This window comes from Bos indicus x Bos taurus, chromosome 5 (genome assembly GCF_003369695.1).
Source record: "Bos indicus x Bos taurus breed Angus x Brahman F1 hybrid chromosome 5, Bos_hybrid_MaternalHap_v2.0, whole genome shotgun sequence".
Lineage (NCBI taxonomy): Eukaryota > Metazoa > Chordata > Mammalia > Artiodactyla > Bovidae > Bos > Bos indicus x Bos taurus.
Genome location: NC_040080.1, coordinates 76,073,455 through 76,087,748, shown reverse-complemented (window position 1 = coordinate 76,087,748; position 14,294 = coordinate 76,073,455). Strand labels below are relative to the sequence as shown.

Genomic DNA, 14,294 nt, shown 5'->3' with positions numbered 1-14,294 from the left:
TTAAGACACACTTCCCTGAGAGCCAGCATGTTTGGACAGAGAATGCTGCCTGTCACTTCATGTCTTAGGCTTCTAGCTGGCTGCAGATGCAAGTGTGACAGAAACTGTACCCTGTAAGGGCAGAAACCGGAGGGCACATTCTCACTGGTTATAAAGCCAAGCTCTCAATACATAAAACAAAACAAATGGAGAGTCTCATCTTATAGTTTTTCATCCTTATGATAAAGGAAAACATGACTCTATCTGAGAGGCCAAGAATCGGTCACCATAGGTGTTGATTACCAAAATCAAATTCACAAGAGTCATGATTCAATATCCATTTTCACAAATGTTTTTCTCCTGCAGCTGTGAATTTGGAAAGGGACAAACAGAAATCTTTATCCTTCTCTCTTGACTATGCTCTATAGACAGAGATTTGCGAGACTGACATGGTAAGACCTCTTACCTTCTGCTGGTCTGTTGTCGGTTATCCCATATCTCAACTGCAGTCTCCAGGGAGAGTGGAGTGTCCCAGCCTTTTGCTGTCCCATCCTCATCACTAGAAACTGTACAGGAGGAAACATGTGTTTCCTTTTACCCTTTTCAGCTTTTCACTGTGGCTCTGTAACCAAAGACAGATTAACAAGAGAAAAGGAAACAAGTATATTAACATATACATCTCATGTATACTTGTAAGAAATGCAGGGATGACTAACTCGAGGAGGAAGACAGAATTTGGACTTACAGATTATCTTAACCAAAGAACAATATACTTTTAAGTGAGCAACAAGACAGAGGAACAGAGTACTAGGCTTCCAAGAGTGGCAAATTGTGGGACAGTAAATACATTAGAGAATAATGGAAGATAATAGCTAGTCAGCAAAGGCTCTTTTGCAGAGTCCTCAGGTGCTGTCTTGGGGCTGATAAGTGTCTAGTGTTTCAAATGATTAATTTCTGCACACATTTATGTTTTACTTTCAGGAAAATAGAGGGAGGAAGAGGACTTTTCTTGAATCTTCTTCTTCTCAACTGCCTCAGCTCAAAACAATCGTTGTGCCAAAGGGGAAGATTTTGGGTGACACAATTCTGCTATTCTTTTGTAGGTTTTACTATACTGTTTCTTGCTTTACAATGACACTTTATGTTCTAACATGAGAAAGTGAAGTAAGACATTGTCAGAAAGGACTTAGCAATGTTCACATGAGGCTTACTTATAACAGTAAAATATTGATTTACGAATTAAGAGCTGAGAAACAACCAAAAGAGTCAGCATAGGAATCTGTGATCAACGTGGTGCTTTGCTATACACCTATCAGAACAACAGGCAGTGTGTCACATTCTTTGTGGAAAGTGTACATAAAATACTTTTAAGTGAAAAAGATGAAGACAACATAATGAAAGCACATAAAAAACTTAGTGCAAATGAATGTTAATCAAAGATGGGAGCACATTTTCCATTGTGTAATATGTTCATTCAGGGTTTTTTCCTTTCTAGTTGCTCACATTCATAATCAAATAGGAGGAAGTTCCTCTTTGGGCGATAGAGCTAATGCCAGTTCTTTCTGAGCAATGTCTTCAAGCAATATCATTTCATGATTTCTTGCAATTAACTCTTGGGACATCAAAACTTTTAGCGTAAGTGAAGCAATAAACATTCCCTGCTTTCCACGTGTCTCCAAGGGTGGAGCTCCCAAACTGGTCAGAAAAGACGGAAGGGAAAAGATGTTAAATAGCAAGTCCAGCTCACCTGGTCAACTTGGACATTTGGCTTCCGTCAACATGAAGGCTCTCCTTATTCTGGGGCTTCTGCTCCTTTCTGTTGCTGTCCAGGGCAAGACATTTGAGAGGTGTGAGCTTGCCAAAACTCTGAAGAATCTTGGATTGGCTGGCTACAAGGGAATCAGCCTGGCAAACTGTAAGTTAACTATTCTTCATCCTTCCAAATAGTCAGCCAGCTGTGGAACAGATACTAACTGAGGAAGAAGAATAAGAAAGGGACTTTGAGTGAATGGCTTTTTTTTTTCCTTGAAGGGTTTGTACATTAACAATGGCTCAAAAACATCAGCTCAGAATCAGATGTACCCAGGGAAGGATGGAGGCATGGGAGGGTCAAATTTTATACCATTCTAAGCATGCCAGGTCTTGCTGTATTCCTCTAGTGCCACTAAACTTGCCAGCTGGTACTTGTAAGGTGACTACAAGATATATTTCAGCCCTCAGCCATTTTCCAGCTTGCAATTTGGGTTCTGCAAGCAAGAGTAAGACAGTATTTTTGTCATTTTTAATCCCCCTACCATGATGCTGGGTTTTTAACAGCCAAGTTTTTTAAAAAATTACATTGAACTCTTAGAACAGGGACTGTAGGAACCTGTTTCTCCTCAATCAATAAGGATCCCTGAAATGTAGCATGCAATATCATTCTATTATTCTGACTCTAATTCATTAGTTATTTGTCATTTTCTTCCACAGAATTCAAGATGTGCCCTAAGGAAAAGTTCCTTTGTATTTCAGTCCATTGTATTTTTCAGAGTGAATTCAGACATTTCCGCTCCTTAACTGTTTTTTAATACACGAGCAAATGGCTAGATGAATGGATGGATGATATAGTCTTTCCTATCCTATGATTCGTATTGTCTGGATTCTAATTTGATATCCAAATTCACCTTTAGGTATCATAAGAAATTTTCTTTCTCCTAGTAAATCCTTGGAGAAGACAATGGCACCTCACTCCAGTACTCTTGCCTGGAAAATCCCATGGACGGAGGAGCCTGGTAGGCTGCAGTCCATGGGGTCGATAAGAGTCGGTCGCGACTGAGCAACTTCACTTTCACTTTTCACTTTCATGCATTGGAGGAGGAAATGGCAACCCACTCCAGTGTTCTTGCCTGGAGAATCCCAGGGACGGGGGAGCCTGGTGGGCTGCCGTCTATGGGGTCGCACAGAGTTGGACACGACTGAAGTGACTTACCAGCAGCAGCAGCAGTAAATCCTTATTTTTCCTAGTACAAATGTTTTTACATTAGTATATGCATCTGCTGCTAGTGACCAAACCCATTTAACCACTCTGTTGATTTTTCTATTCTAGGCTCAATCTTACCTGGGGCATGGGAGCAATGGAAGACACAGCTATTTTAATATTTTTTACAACATGTTATCTTGTTTCATTAGTATTAGCAAATGATTTGCTAACAAAAGAATTCTAAGGGCCCGTAACACCAAATGTTAAAGTATTTACAAGTAAAATATATCTTTATGCTTCTAAAATAAGTCATTAGTAAAATAGAATTGTGCTATGAAATATAAGTCATATGATGTTGCTGTTTATTACTAAAAATACATTTTTTTTTTCAGGGATGTGTTTGGCCAAAGTAGAAAGCGGTTATAACACACAAGCTATAAAGTATAGTAGTGGAGGCAAAAGCACTGATTATGGGATATTTCAGATCAACAGCAAATGGTGGTGTAATGATGGCAAAACCCCAAAAGCAGTTAACGGCTGTGGTGTATCCTGCAGTGGTAAGACAAGATACTGTTGAGTGATGGCACAGGTCCCATTTGGTCGGTACTTATAAGAGGAGAGATTTAATACAAATGAAAAGGTCTTGAAGAGTTCATGAGGGACCCAGAAACACTCTATCTTAACTTCTAGAAACTGCTTTATCACCTACCTCATAATTCCTTAAGTAAGAAATTAAAAAGCTGGTATCATAGAAGGTTGCTCTTTGCTAACATACAAGAGTTGGAATGATCTATCACTGTATTGTAACTGGACATGTTGATGCCTTGTAAAGAACAATGCCATTCCTACTAATTTACCTGGTTGGGAGAGGTTTAGGGATAATTTGGTTGTCATATTTTTAAATTTTTTAAAAAATTTTAAAATTTTGTCATATTTACTTCTTTTATGTATATATTATACAGTAGGGGTTTTTGGCTGAGTGATCTTAAAGTGAATTAGAAACATTATCACATTTCATTCCTAAATTCTTTAGTTTGCATATCTAAAACATACACTTCCTATTTAAGCACTGTCATTCTAACAAGTTAATATATGGATTTGTTTTTAATTGGGGTGAAACAAATATTCTATTGAGTTCCTTTTAAAACTGAGATAACATATGCAATATTTAGGGCTTCCCAGGTGGGGCTAGTAGTAAAGGACCCTCCTGGCAATCAGGAGATGTGAGATACAGGTTCAATCCCCGGGTTGGGAAGATCCTCTGAAGGAGGGTATGGCAACCCACTTCAGCATTCTTGCCTAGAAAGTCAACATGAACAGAGGAGCCTGGGGGGCTACAGTCCATGGGGTCGCAGAGAGTCACACATGCACGTGTGCACATGCAAAATTTACTGCAAAAAATATTGGAGAAGTATGCAAATTTGATATTGTTTAATTTTTAATATTAAAATTCCTAATAAAGAAGATTTGTTTCTGGACATATCTTTTATATACAGTTAGTTTAGTTTAAAAAATTATTTGTATTATACAATAATCTGTGGTCATTGAATAAAAGTTCTACTACCCAGAGACTTATGACCACGGTAACTTGTGGTCTCCACATCTTCTTTCAGAATACACATCACTCACGTACATGAATATAAAGCTATATAATCCACATTTGTACCCACATACAAACATGTAAGCAATATGCTTCAACAAAAATGAAATCGTACTATATTTACTACTTTACAATTTGCTCGTTATTGCACAATATCATTTTTCTCAACAAATATCAATCATATTAATTTTTCTGGATGAATAGAATTTCACTAAATATTCTAAAATTTATTAATCCAACTCTTGTATTGATACATACATCTTGGGTACATCACTTATTACTTTGCTTTTTTTTTTCCATTTTTTAAATTTATTTATTTATTTTTTTTACTTTTAATTTTTATCAAAATGAATCCGCCACAGGTATACATGTGTTCCCCATCCTTAACCCTCCTCCCTCCGCATACGATCCCTCTGTCAGCTTTATTCTCTTAGGGCACATCACTTATTACTTTTCTTGTTTTGGAATGAATTTTCACTAGTAGAACTGCTGAGCAAAAAACTGCTAGACTGGTTTCTGCTTGTTTGTTTTTGTTTTGTTTTCAAAGTGTCCACTGAAAAGAGAACCTTCTATCATGTTAGTTAATAGTTTCAGAGCTTCCAAATGACATTGGCAAACGAAAAACAGAATGTTTTATTTCATGCCAAATGGGATAGAATGGAGAGAGAGAGTTTTCTCCCAGTATTCACAGATATAGGGACTCTTAAAAAAGTAATTGTATTTGTTCTTTCCTCAGCCTAAGAGAATAAAGCTGGCTGAACCTAAAATTTACGTGAATTTCTGTGAACATTGTCCTCATTTCCCACCACCTCTTTTTCAGCTTTGCTGAAAGATGACATCACTCAAGCTGTAGCATGTGCAAAGAAGATTGTCAGTCAGCTAGGCCTTACAGCATGGTATGTTATTTCTTTGTTTTTGTTTTCCATAGAGTGTTGTTAAGATATAATTGACACACAGTACTTCATAAATTTAAGGTGTACAGCATAATGACTTAGTACATCATGAAATGATTTTCACAGTAAGTTTAGTGAACATCCATGATCTCAAAGGATACAAATTTAAAGAAACACAATGCAATACTGTTAAGCAATTATCCTTCATTTAAAAATAAATTAAAAAATTAAAGAAACAGAAGAAAAAAAGTTGTGATGAAAAATCTTGTGATTTACTCTCTAATCTATTTTAGTATGTGAGACACAGCAGTGTTAATTCTATTCATCATGTTGTATATCACATCTCTAGTGTTTACTTATCTTATAATTGGAGGTTTCTAGTACTTTCCAATGCTTTCATCCAATTCCCCACCCCTCACCCCACCCACAATACCCACAATTGGTAACCACAAATCTGATTTCTTTTTCTGAGTTTGTTTGTGTTTCAAGTATAATGGACCTTCAACACTATGTAAGTTCCCTTCACAGAGGAAGGTATGGGTTAAGCATGAAAGGAGAGATCTGGGGTCTTCCCTAGTGGTTAAGATTCTATGCTTTCAATGCAGGAGGAGGGGGTCTGGGACCTGGTTGGGGAACTGAGATACCACAGGCCATGTGGTGTGGCCAAAAAAAGGTGTGTGTGAGAGGGTATGGAGTGGTTTTATCTTACTGTTATCAGAAAAGTGTGGGAAGATTCTCTGAGACCAAGGGAATTGAAAATGGAAAATCTAAATATTAAGATTTATGCTAAACAGTGTATTACATAAACAATCTACTTTCACCTCAATTTATTCTAAGGACTTCTAGAGTTTTTAAGTTTTTCCACACTCTACCAATTCCTTGTCATATCTTAAAATTATTTTTGAAAGTAAGTAAATATGGAATACGCTTTGCAGTTGTGTTGTGGACTACACAAGACTCAACATTTGTGTTCAGCATTCTGTGAAGCCTTGGGGAGATGTGAAGGCCTTGTATACATGTCTCCAGCTGATAAATGAGCACTATTTGGATCTGTCTGTAGCTTGTATTTCATGGACTGATTAACTATTTTGTTCTCACAAAGGATTTGAAGTATGTATAACACAATGAAGATATGTTTTAATCTTATTATCATTTCTTTTACCTTTTTCTACAGGGTGGCATGGAAAAACAAGTGTCAAAACCGTGATCTCACAAGTTACGTTAAGGGTTGCGGAGTGTAACTGTGGAGTTTTCGTCTTCAGCTCATTTTATCTCTTTTTCATATTAAGGAAATAATAGTTGAGTAAAAGGTTATACTACCACTCTTTCAAACAAATAATGTTTTTACCGAAGCAGGAGCATATGGTCTTTCTTCTAAGAGGCTGACATTTACCTCATGTGTTTATTGTTTGATATTGGGCCTACAACATTTTTCAGCTTGCTAACAGAACTAATGCTGGTGAATATTTGTCTAAAATCTTCATTATCAAATGTATCTCTGGTACATTTAGTTTCTCAAAGAGATAACCCAGACTTAATCTTAAATGATATAAGTACTCCCCAATATTCAACAAAACAGAACAAAACAATGCTATGCTAAGTCACTTCAGTCGTCTCTGACTCTGTGCAACCCCATAGACGGCAGCCCCCCAGGCTTCCCGTCCCTGGGATTCTCTAGGCAAGAACACTGGAGCCGGTGCCATTTCCTTCTCCAATGCAGGAAAGTGAAAAGTGAAAATGAAGTCACTCAGTCGTGTCCGACTGTTTGTGACCCCATGGATTGCAGCCCACCAAACTCTGTCCATGGGATTTTCCAGGCAAGAGTACTGGAATCGGGTGCTATTGCCTTCTCCATGCTAACAAAACTAATGCTGGTGAATATTTGTCTAAAATCTTCATTATCAAATGTATCTCTGGTACATTTATTTCTTAATCAAAGAGATAACCCAGACTTAATCTTGAATGATATAAGTACTCCCCAATATTCAACAAAATAGAACAAAAGAATATCTCTAAGCAAATTGATCCAGGCAAAGCCCCACCTGAGTAGGCATGTGAACTTTCATCTGTTCAGTCAAAAAGAGCAGAACGTCAAATGGCTAAAAATGAAAACAGCCTGATCAAGAATTTTGTTTTCATAAGTGTGACCTTTGGTTTAAATGTTTTAGTAGAAATGTTGCATTTAAACAGCTTTAAAAATAAACTCACAGTATATACATCAACCTATTTTAGCCTTTGTAAAGAACTCATTTAGGCATCCTGCTGATCCTGAAGGAATACAAAGAAGGATTAGATGAGCTGTTGATTTTCCTTAGTTTTATTAGCTTAAGTTCATGAATTATGATTAAATTCAGAGGGAGATGAGTTTGCAAGCATTGAATTAATTGCTATTTAATAGATGTGAAATTATGCATGTTGTAAAAGAAAAACATTTTCATTAAAAGCTTTGCAATTCATACTTTGTCTTCCTTTGTTTAGAGCCATTTAATGTCTCTGAAGAAATACATATGTATTGGGAAATAATGATCTGACACTTAGTATTTCCTACATTCTCACCTGTATTGAAACAGGTGGATATTGCTAGAGAAATCCATAAGCCTGCTGATATCTCACTTAATGTTTTAAATGTTTAATCTTTTTTGGCTGTGCCATACAGCTTCAGGGACCTTAGTTCCCCAAGAGGGCTTGACTTCTTACTCTAAACAGTGAAAGCACGGAGTCCTAACCATGGAACCACCAAGGACTTCCCCTCACTTAAAAATTCATCAATACAAATCTCAAATGGGCCCTCAAGTCTACCTGGTCATCATAGTCACTTCTCTGAAATCCTTCTGTGTTGGTGTCCTCACTCTCCACAATGAGTGTCACTATTTACTTCCCTCTTTTCAAAGTCCCAGCACACACACCAACCCCTGGCCTTCCATACTCTGCTCTGAGCAGATGACCTTACAGTCCGCCTTACAGTCTTAAGTCGTCTGTCAGATGATATTACACTGACAGAACAGAAGCAACCTCATACAAAATCCTCCCTTCCTGGCCAGCATAACAGAGCTAACATCTTTCCCTGGGCCCGCCCTCCCTTCTTTCCCCTTTATCACTGGGATGAAGGGCTTCTGCTCCTCAAATGGCAGTCTCCAAATGTAGTCTTCATCACAGCCCTCTCACTACTCCAGTTTAGGCTGAGGGTTTCCTGCATCCCGAGTTTCTCCCTCTGCTGGATCATCCCCAGCACTGCACGAGCTGCCCTGGGAACGTTTCACCTTACAAAGAACTCTCCGTAGGCTCTACACAACCCTCTAACTGCTGCGGCCAGTGCAGCACGTAGGGATCAAAAGTGGTCGACGCACAGTTCGGGAAAAATAAACCAGAGTCAAAATTAAAGTTTTAAAGATGGGACCAGAGAACCCAAGACCTCTTAGATCAAGAGCCCTGTTCTTCGGAGCCACATCACTTTTATTTAGTGTCTTGGCAACAGAAAGCATCTGTTGTGCAACGATGAAGTCAGCCTCCTGTGTCCCTGGTCATGTCTCCCATTTTATTGATTACTTTAAACTATCTTTGTTATTTTCTTTTACAAGGGGTTTCGTCTAGCTGGAGGGCATAGACCTGCATATGGAAAACATCTTGGGAAAACATCTTGGTGTGGGCACAAGCAGCGATCTGAACCTGAGCTGACCTGGCGTTCCAAGATCCACACTACGTTTTTCCTCAGCTTACCAGGGCATGATGACCCCAAGTAATCAACCTCATGTACTTTTGTTTGGGTTATGCTGTATTGCTATATTTTGCTTTTATTCTTTTCCCATGGTGATGTTCTCATGGCTTAGCCAGAGCAACATATGGCTGACTATTAACCCCTGCAACCACCTACAACATTTTCGACCCCCGTTCATAACACTTCTGGGATGAGATATCTATATTTACCCACTCCACATCCTCACCTCCCTTTCTCTTTTCATCTCTTCTGAATTTGACTGCTGTCCTCTCTCAGCTGAAAACGCCTCCAACATGACTCCTCCCAGGATGCCTTGGGGCCAGTTCTAGTGATCACCTGATTTCTGTTCATGCTATTTGATGTCTCGGCAGCATTTGACAGAGTGAACCACTTGCTACTTCTGAAAACTTTTTCTTCCTCAGCTTCTCCTGCTTTATATTCTGCCTCATTGATGGTTTCTTCTCAGCCCTTCTTGGCTGGCTGTTTCTCTGCTGATTGATTTTTAAATGTTGGAGTGTCCCAGGGCTGAAGCCTATAACCATATTAGACATGTTTTATCTATTCATATATTTGTCTCTTTCAAAATAGAGTGTTTCCTACTTTTTGAAGTGCTTCCCTGATACTTCAGTTGGTAATGAATCCTCCTGCAAGGCAGGAGACCCCAATTGGATTCCTGGGTTGGGCAGATCTGCTGGAAAAGGGATAGGGTACCCACTCCTGTATTCTTCGGCTTCCCTTGTGGCTCAGCTGGTAAAGAATCCGCCTGCAATGTCGGAGACCTAGGTTCGATCCCCGGGTTGGAAAGATCCCCTGGAGAAGGGAAAGGCTACCCACTCCAATATTTTGGCCTGGAGAATTCCATGGACTGTATAGTCCATGGGGTCACAAAGAGTTGGAATGACTGAGCAACTTTCACTTTTCTTTTTGAAGACTGAAATAATCTGTTTCCCACCAAATTTTCAAGTACAGTACAGCCTTCTGTGTTTTCTTAACAGTTTGAGAATATACTGCCAACATGGTGCCCAGTGGCTCTGAATTCTTCAGTGTGTAACTCCTCAAAACATCATCCAAACCAGGATGTGAACACGGACAAATTCGGACCACCTAATCATTTGATCCTATGCAATTTCATCAAGTGTCCCATAAATCCTTCTTAATGAAAAGGTCTAATTCAGAATCGAGTGTTATAATTTGGCTGTCATGTTTTTCAGTTTCCTTCGATCTAGTTCACTTCACCTTTTCCTTGACTTTTATGACTTCAACCCTTTTGAAGATGAGAGAGTCATTTCCTAGGCAGGTTGATAAGGAGTCTAGGGATCCCCAAGGAGAGAGGGGTCTGGAATTCTCAAGGAGGAAGAAAGGACAAACTTTTTTTCTTTCTCCACATTCCTTAGGATTATATAACAATAATGTATCTTGCCTAAGGACAGTCTCTGGATTAAACCTTCTGTTATCTTAAAATGTTAATTCTGGGAGTAAGTCTGGTGAGGTCCTTACAACCTCCAGACATTCTTTGGGTTCATTGGAGAGTATATAACTTCATTGTTAACACTAGCAAGCGGGTACTCTTTCTACCCACTTCTGATGCCTATGTCAGAAGCTTTCTCTATCTCCTTTATACTTTAATAAAACTTTATTACACAAAAGCTCTGAGCGATCAAGCCTCATCTCTGGCCCCAGATTGAATTCTTCTCCTCCGGGGGCCAAGAATCCCGGTGTCTTCGCGTGATTCAACAACAACCTTTCATCTTGGGGGCTCGTCAAGGATCCTTCAGGACAAGATAAGGAAGCTTGGAGCTTTAGTTCTTTGTTCTCTTAGCGAACACGTTTTCTGCTGTGCTTTACTAACTCTACAGTGTGCTTGTGTGAATGAATGGCATGCCCTGCGTGAAGCAAGTAAGGAGCCCTGCTCTGCGGTTCCACGGTGATCTCATACGGCTTATGGCAGAAACCTGTCGGGGCGTTATACTGACCTGCCAATGCCAAGAGGCACCCAATGTCTGCTTCAGGAACCGACCAGAAATGGGCAACAAAGCATGTGGACAGAACTTTCCTTTCTCGGTCAAACTTTTCGGTCTCTTTGACCATTTCATAACTCCTTGGGAATTAGAAGTAGTAACCTAATCTATTGGATCATAGACTTTCAAGGGACTTGTGATCTATACTGTTATTGTACTGTGGTTTAGGTCCCAAACTGGATTGGTATTCAAGAAAGCACCTAGCCTCGTTAGTAATCGAAAGTTAGGAAGTTAGATGAAGTTCTAGCTCCAAGAACATCTCTGAGGTTAAAGGTTACTCAGATTGGGACTGCAATGGGTTTTTTTTCTTTGGTAATGCTGGCTGTTAGTGGATCAGAGGAGGCTGTTATACTGGTGTGGTGATGCTTGGAAAGAACATCTCAGTTTTATGTTTGCGTTGGTCTTATTGTAGTCAGGAAATACTCAGGGTCGTGCACAGGCACTCAGGTGACGAATGTTTCCCCCGGTAGTCTTAGCTTGGGAGGCATTCTGGAAGGTTACTCTGATTCACCCCGGGTGACATCAGAGGCAAGCAAGGTTAAAGGTGAAGAGCTGGATGTCAAGTAGGGATGCTCTCAAGTCTACCCCCGGTACATCCTCACCCCATTTCGGTGGTAGAACTGGGAGGGACGCGGACTGCGCCTGCGTCAGTAAGGGACAGACTAAGTCCGACCAGGAAGGAAAAGCTTTTGGTGTAATGTCTGTCTACACCCCCATCTAGAGCAGGGAGGGATGCCTCCGGTAGAAAAATGGCCTTGGTCGCTTTTTTCTCTCTTACAGATGGGAGCTAACAATTCCAGCCTCACTCGTTTGAACTGTATCCTGAAAAACTGGGATAGATTTGATCCCCAGGGCTTAAAGACGACACACCTGGTCTTCCTATGTGATACTGCATGGCCACGGTATCCATTGGAGGACGGAACGGTGGCCAGTTGGAGGGTCTCTTAAGTATAATACTGTTCTACAATTAGACCGATTCTGTAAGGAACAAGGGAAATGGGTAGAAGTAGCATATGTGTTGCCCTTTTTCTCTGTGTGAAAGATGCCAGGCTTATGTCCTAAGGGTATAGATTTGGGTGTGAAAACTTCAGCTCCCTCCTGTCCTCTTACTTTGCCCCCGTACCTGGAAATCCAAACTGAGATTCAAACTGCCCACATGGAGGTCCAAACAACTCCTGTCTCAGTACGACCTCAGACTACTCTGGTTTCAGTAGAAACTCAGACCATCGAAGTAAGAGATGAGATGGAGGACAGGAGACAAAGAGAAGAGGAAAAACAGGTTTCTCCAATCTATCCCTGGGATCATATGTGCAGAGCAGCCAGAGAGACTGAGGAACAGCCACACAAGCTGTTGCCTCTTTATGAAACACCCACCGGGAGAAATAATGAGTCTGTGAGAGTTCATAAGCCTTTTTCTCATCAAGAAATACAAAGAATCAGGGAAGATCTGGGAGACTATTTAGAGGACCCAGAAAAATATATTAGAGCTTTTAAAGGTGTTACTCTGTTTTATGACCTCACTTGGAAGGATGTGATGTATATCTTGGGACAAACGGTGACTCCTGAGTCAAAGACTCGAGTTTTGGGAAAAGCGGTTGCTTATGGAGATGAATGGCTTGGTAATGAATCAGTAGGGACGAGGGAGAACGAGATAGCGGCCCTCCCCACTGGGTATCAGGGAGTCCCAACTATAGAACCAGACTGGGACTACAACACAGCTAAAGGAAGATGGGATCAGTCATTTTGTTAGATGTATTCTTGAAGGACTTAGGCAGGCGCGTTCTAAGCCTTTAAACTATGGCAAATTGGCAGACATAGAACAGGAGGAGAAGGAAGCTCCTTGTAAAATCCTAGATAGACTGAGAGAAGGCCTTCGCAGATTCACTGAGATAGGTCTGAAAGTGAAGAGGGAAAAGTGATCTTAAAGGATAGATTTCTCACTCAGTCGGCTCCAGATATCCGCCGTAAGCTATTAAAACGGGGGTATGGACCAAATTAGCCTTTAGATACTCTGTTATAACTGGCTCAGACAGTCTATTATGGTAGGGAATATGAGGAAAAGAAAGAAAGGCAAAAAAAAAAAAAGACAAAGGCGGCTTCGCCATGGCTATGAAAAACGTTCTTAAACAGCCTGAGAAAAATGCCCAGAGGGGCCCAGGTGAAAAGGGATGGGCTTGCTATTACTGTGGAAAGGAGGGGCACCTCAAGCGGGATTGCCCTCAGGCATCTAAGCCGCCCCCGGCTCCATGTCCGGTCTGCAAAGGACCACACTGGAAGAGAGACTGCCCCCAGAGGCGTAGGTCTCCGGGGTCGGACTCTCAAGACAATCAGGACTGAAGGTGCCCGGGGGTCCCCACACAAGCTCCCGTCCTAATAACACCTGAGGAACCCCGGGTATTAATAATTGTGGGGGGCCAATTCGTCGCTTTCCTTTTAGATACTGGGGCAACTTATTCTGTGCTTACTGAAGCCCCTGGCCCACTTTCTTCCCGATCCGCTCCCATAATGGGACTGTCTTGACGAGCCAAAAGGTATTATTTCAGTTATTCTTTATCTTGCAACTGGGATTCTGTGCTGTTTTCACACGAGTTTCTGATCATGCCAGAATCTCCCTCACCCCTTTTGGGAAGGGATATACTGAGCAAGGTCCATGCCTCTGTTTTCATGAATATGGAGCCCTTCCTTTCTCTCCCTTTAGTTGAACAAGATGTAAATCCTAGAGTATGGGCTGATGGAAAATCTGTGGGTCGAGCACAAAATGCTATTCCTGTAGTTGTTAAGCTCAAAGACCCACATGTATTTCCACATAAGAAGCAGTATCCACTGAAACCTGATGTTAAGGAAGGGTTAAAACCCATCATTGAAAATTTAAAGGAGCAGGGACTATTAATTCCCTGTAAGAGTCCTTGCAACACTCCTATTTTGGGTATAAAGAAATCGAATGGTAAATGGAGACTAGTTCAAGATTTATGAATAATAAATGAGGCTGTAGTTCCTTTACACCCCGTGGTGCCTAATCCTTATACTCTATTGTCTGAAATTCCTGAACGGGCCAAATATTTCTCAGTAATTGATTTAAAGGATGCCTTCTATTCAGTGCCTTTGGCGGAAGAAAGTCAATTTCAATTTG

At 40.5% G+C, this 14,294-nt stretch overlaps 1 protein-coding gene and 1 long non-coding RNA gene across 2 annotated transcripts in view; one reads left to right on the top strand and one right to left on the bottom strand.

Annotated features, from left to right (window-relative positions):
• Positions 1–442: 442 nt before the first annotated feature.
• The window catches only part of LOC113892976, a 58,802-nt gene continuing 44,950 nt past the window's right edge, over positions 443–14,294 (bottom strand). The window contains exons 3-4 of the long non-coding RNA XR_003511187.1: positions 1,727–1,952; positions 443–601 (exon numbers count right to left, since the gene is read on the bottom strand). This is a non-coding gene — a long non-coding RNA (uncharacterized LOC113892976). The remainder of the gene's footprint in view (positions 602–1,726; positions 1,953–14,294) is intronic.
• On the top strand, positions 1,680–7,071 carry LOC113892975 (lysozyme C, tracheal isozyme-like). Its single transcript, XM_027542520.1, has 4 exons — positions 1,680–1,894; positions 3,331–3,495; positions 5,359–5,434; positions 6,606–7,071. Exons 1-4 carry the CDS (start codon positions 1,702–1,704, stop codon positions 6,670–6,672), a joined length of 501 nt encoding a protein of 166 aa, XP_027398321.1. The 5' UTR covers positions 1,680–1,701; the 3' UTR covers positions 6,673–7,071.

What these genes read in the sequence shown, in the direction of transcription:
- LOC113892975 (XM_027542520.1), top strand. Translation starts at nt 1,702, where the DNA reads ATGTTAAATAGCAAGTCCAGCTCACCTGGTCAACTTGGACATTTGGCT. An exon ending in GGGAATCAGCCTGGCAAACT is followed by an intron (nt 1,895 to 3,330) that starts GTAAGTTAACTA and finishes TTTTTTTTTCAG; the next exon opens with GGATGTGTTTGGCCAAAGTA. An exon ending in CAGCTAGGCCTTACAGCATG is followed by an intron (nt 5,435 to 6,605) that starts GTATGTTATTTC and finishes CTTTTTCTACAG; the next exon opens with GGTGGCATGGAAAAACAAGT.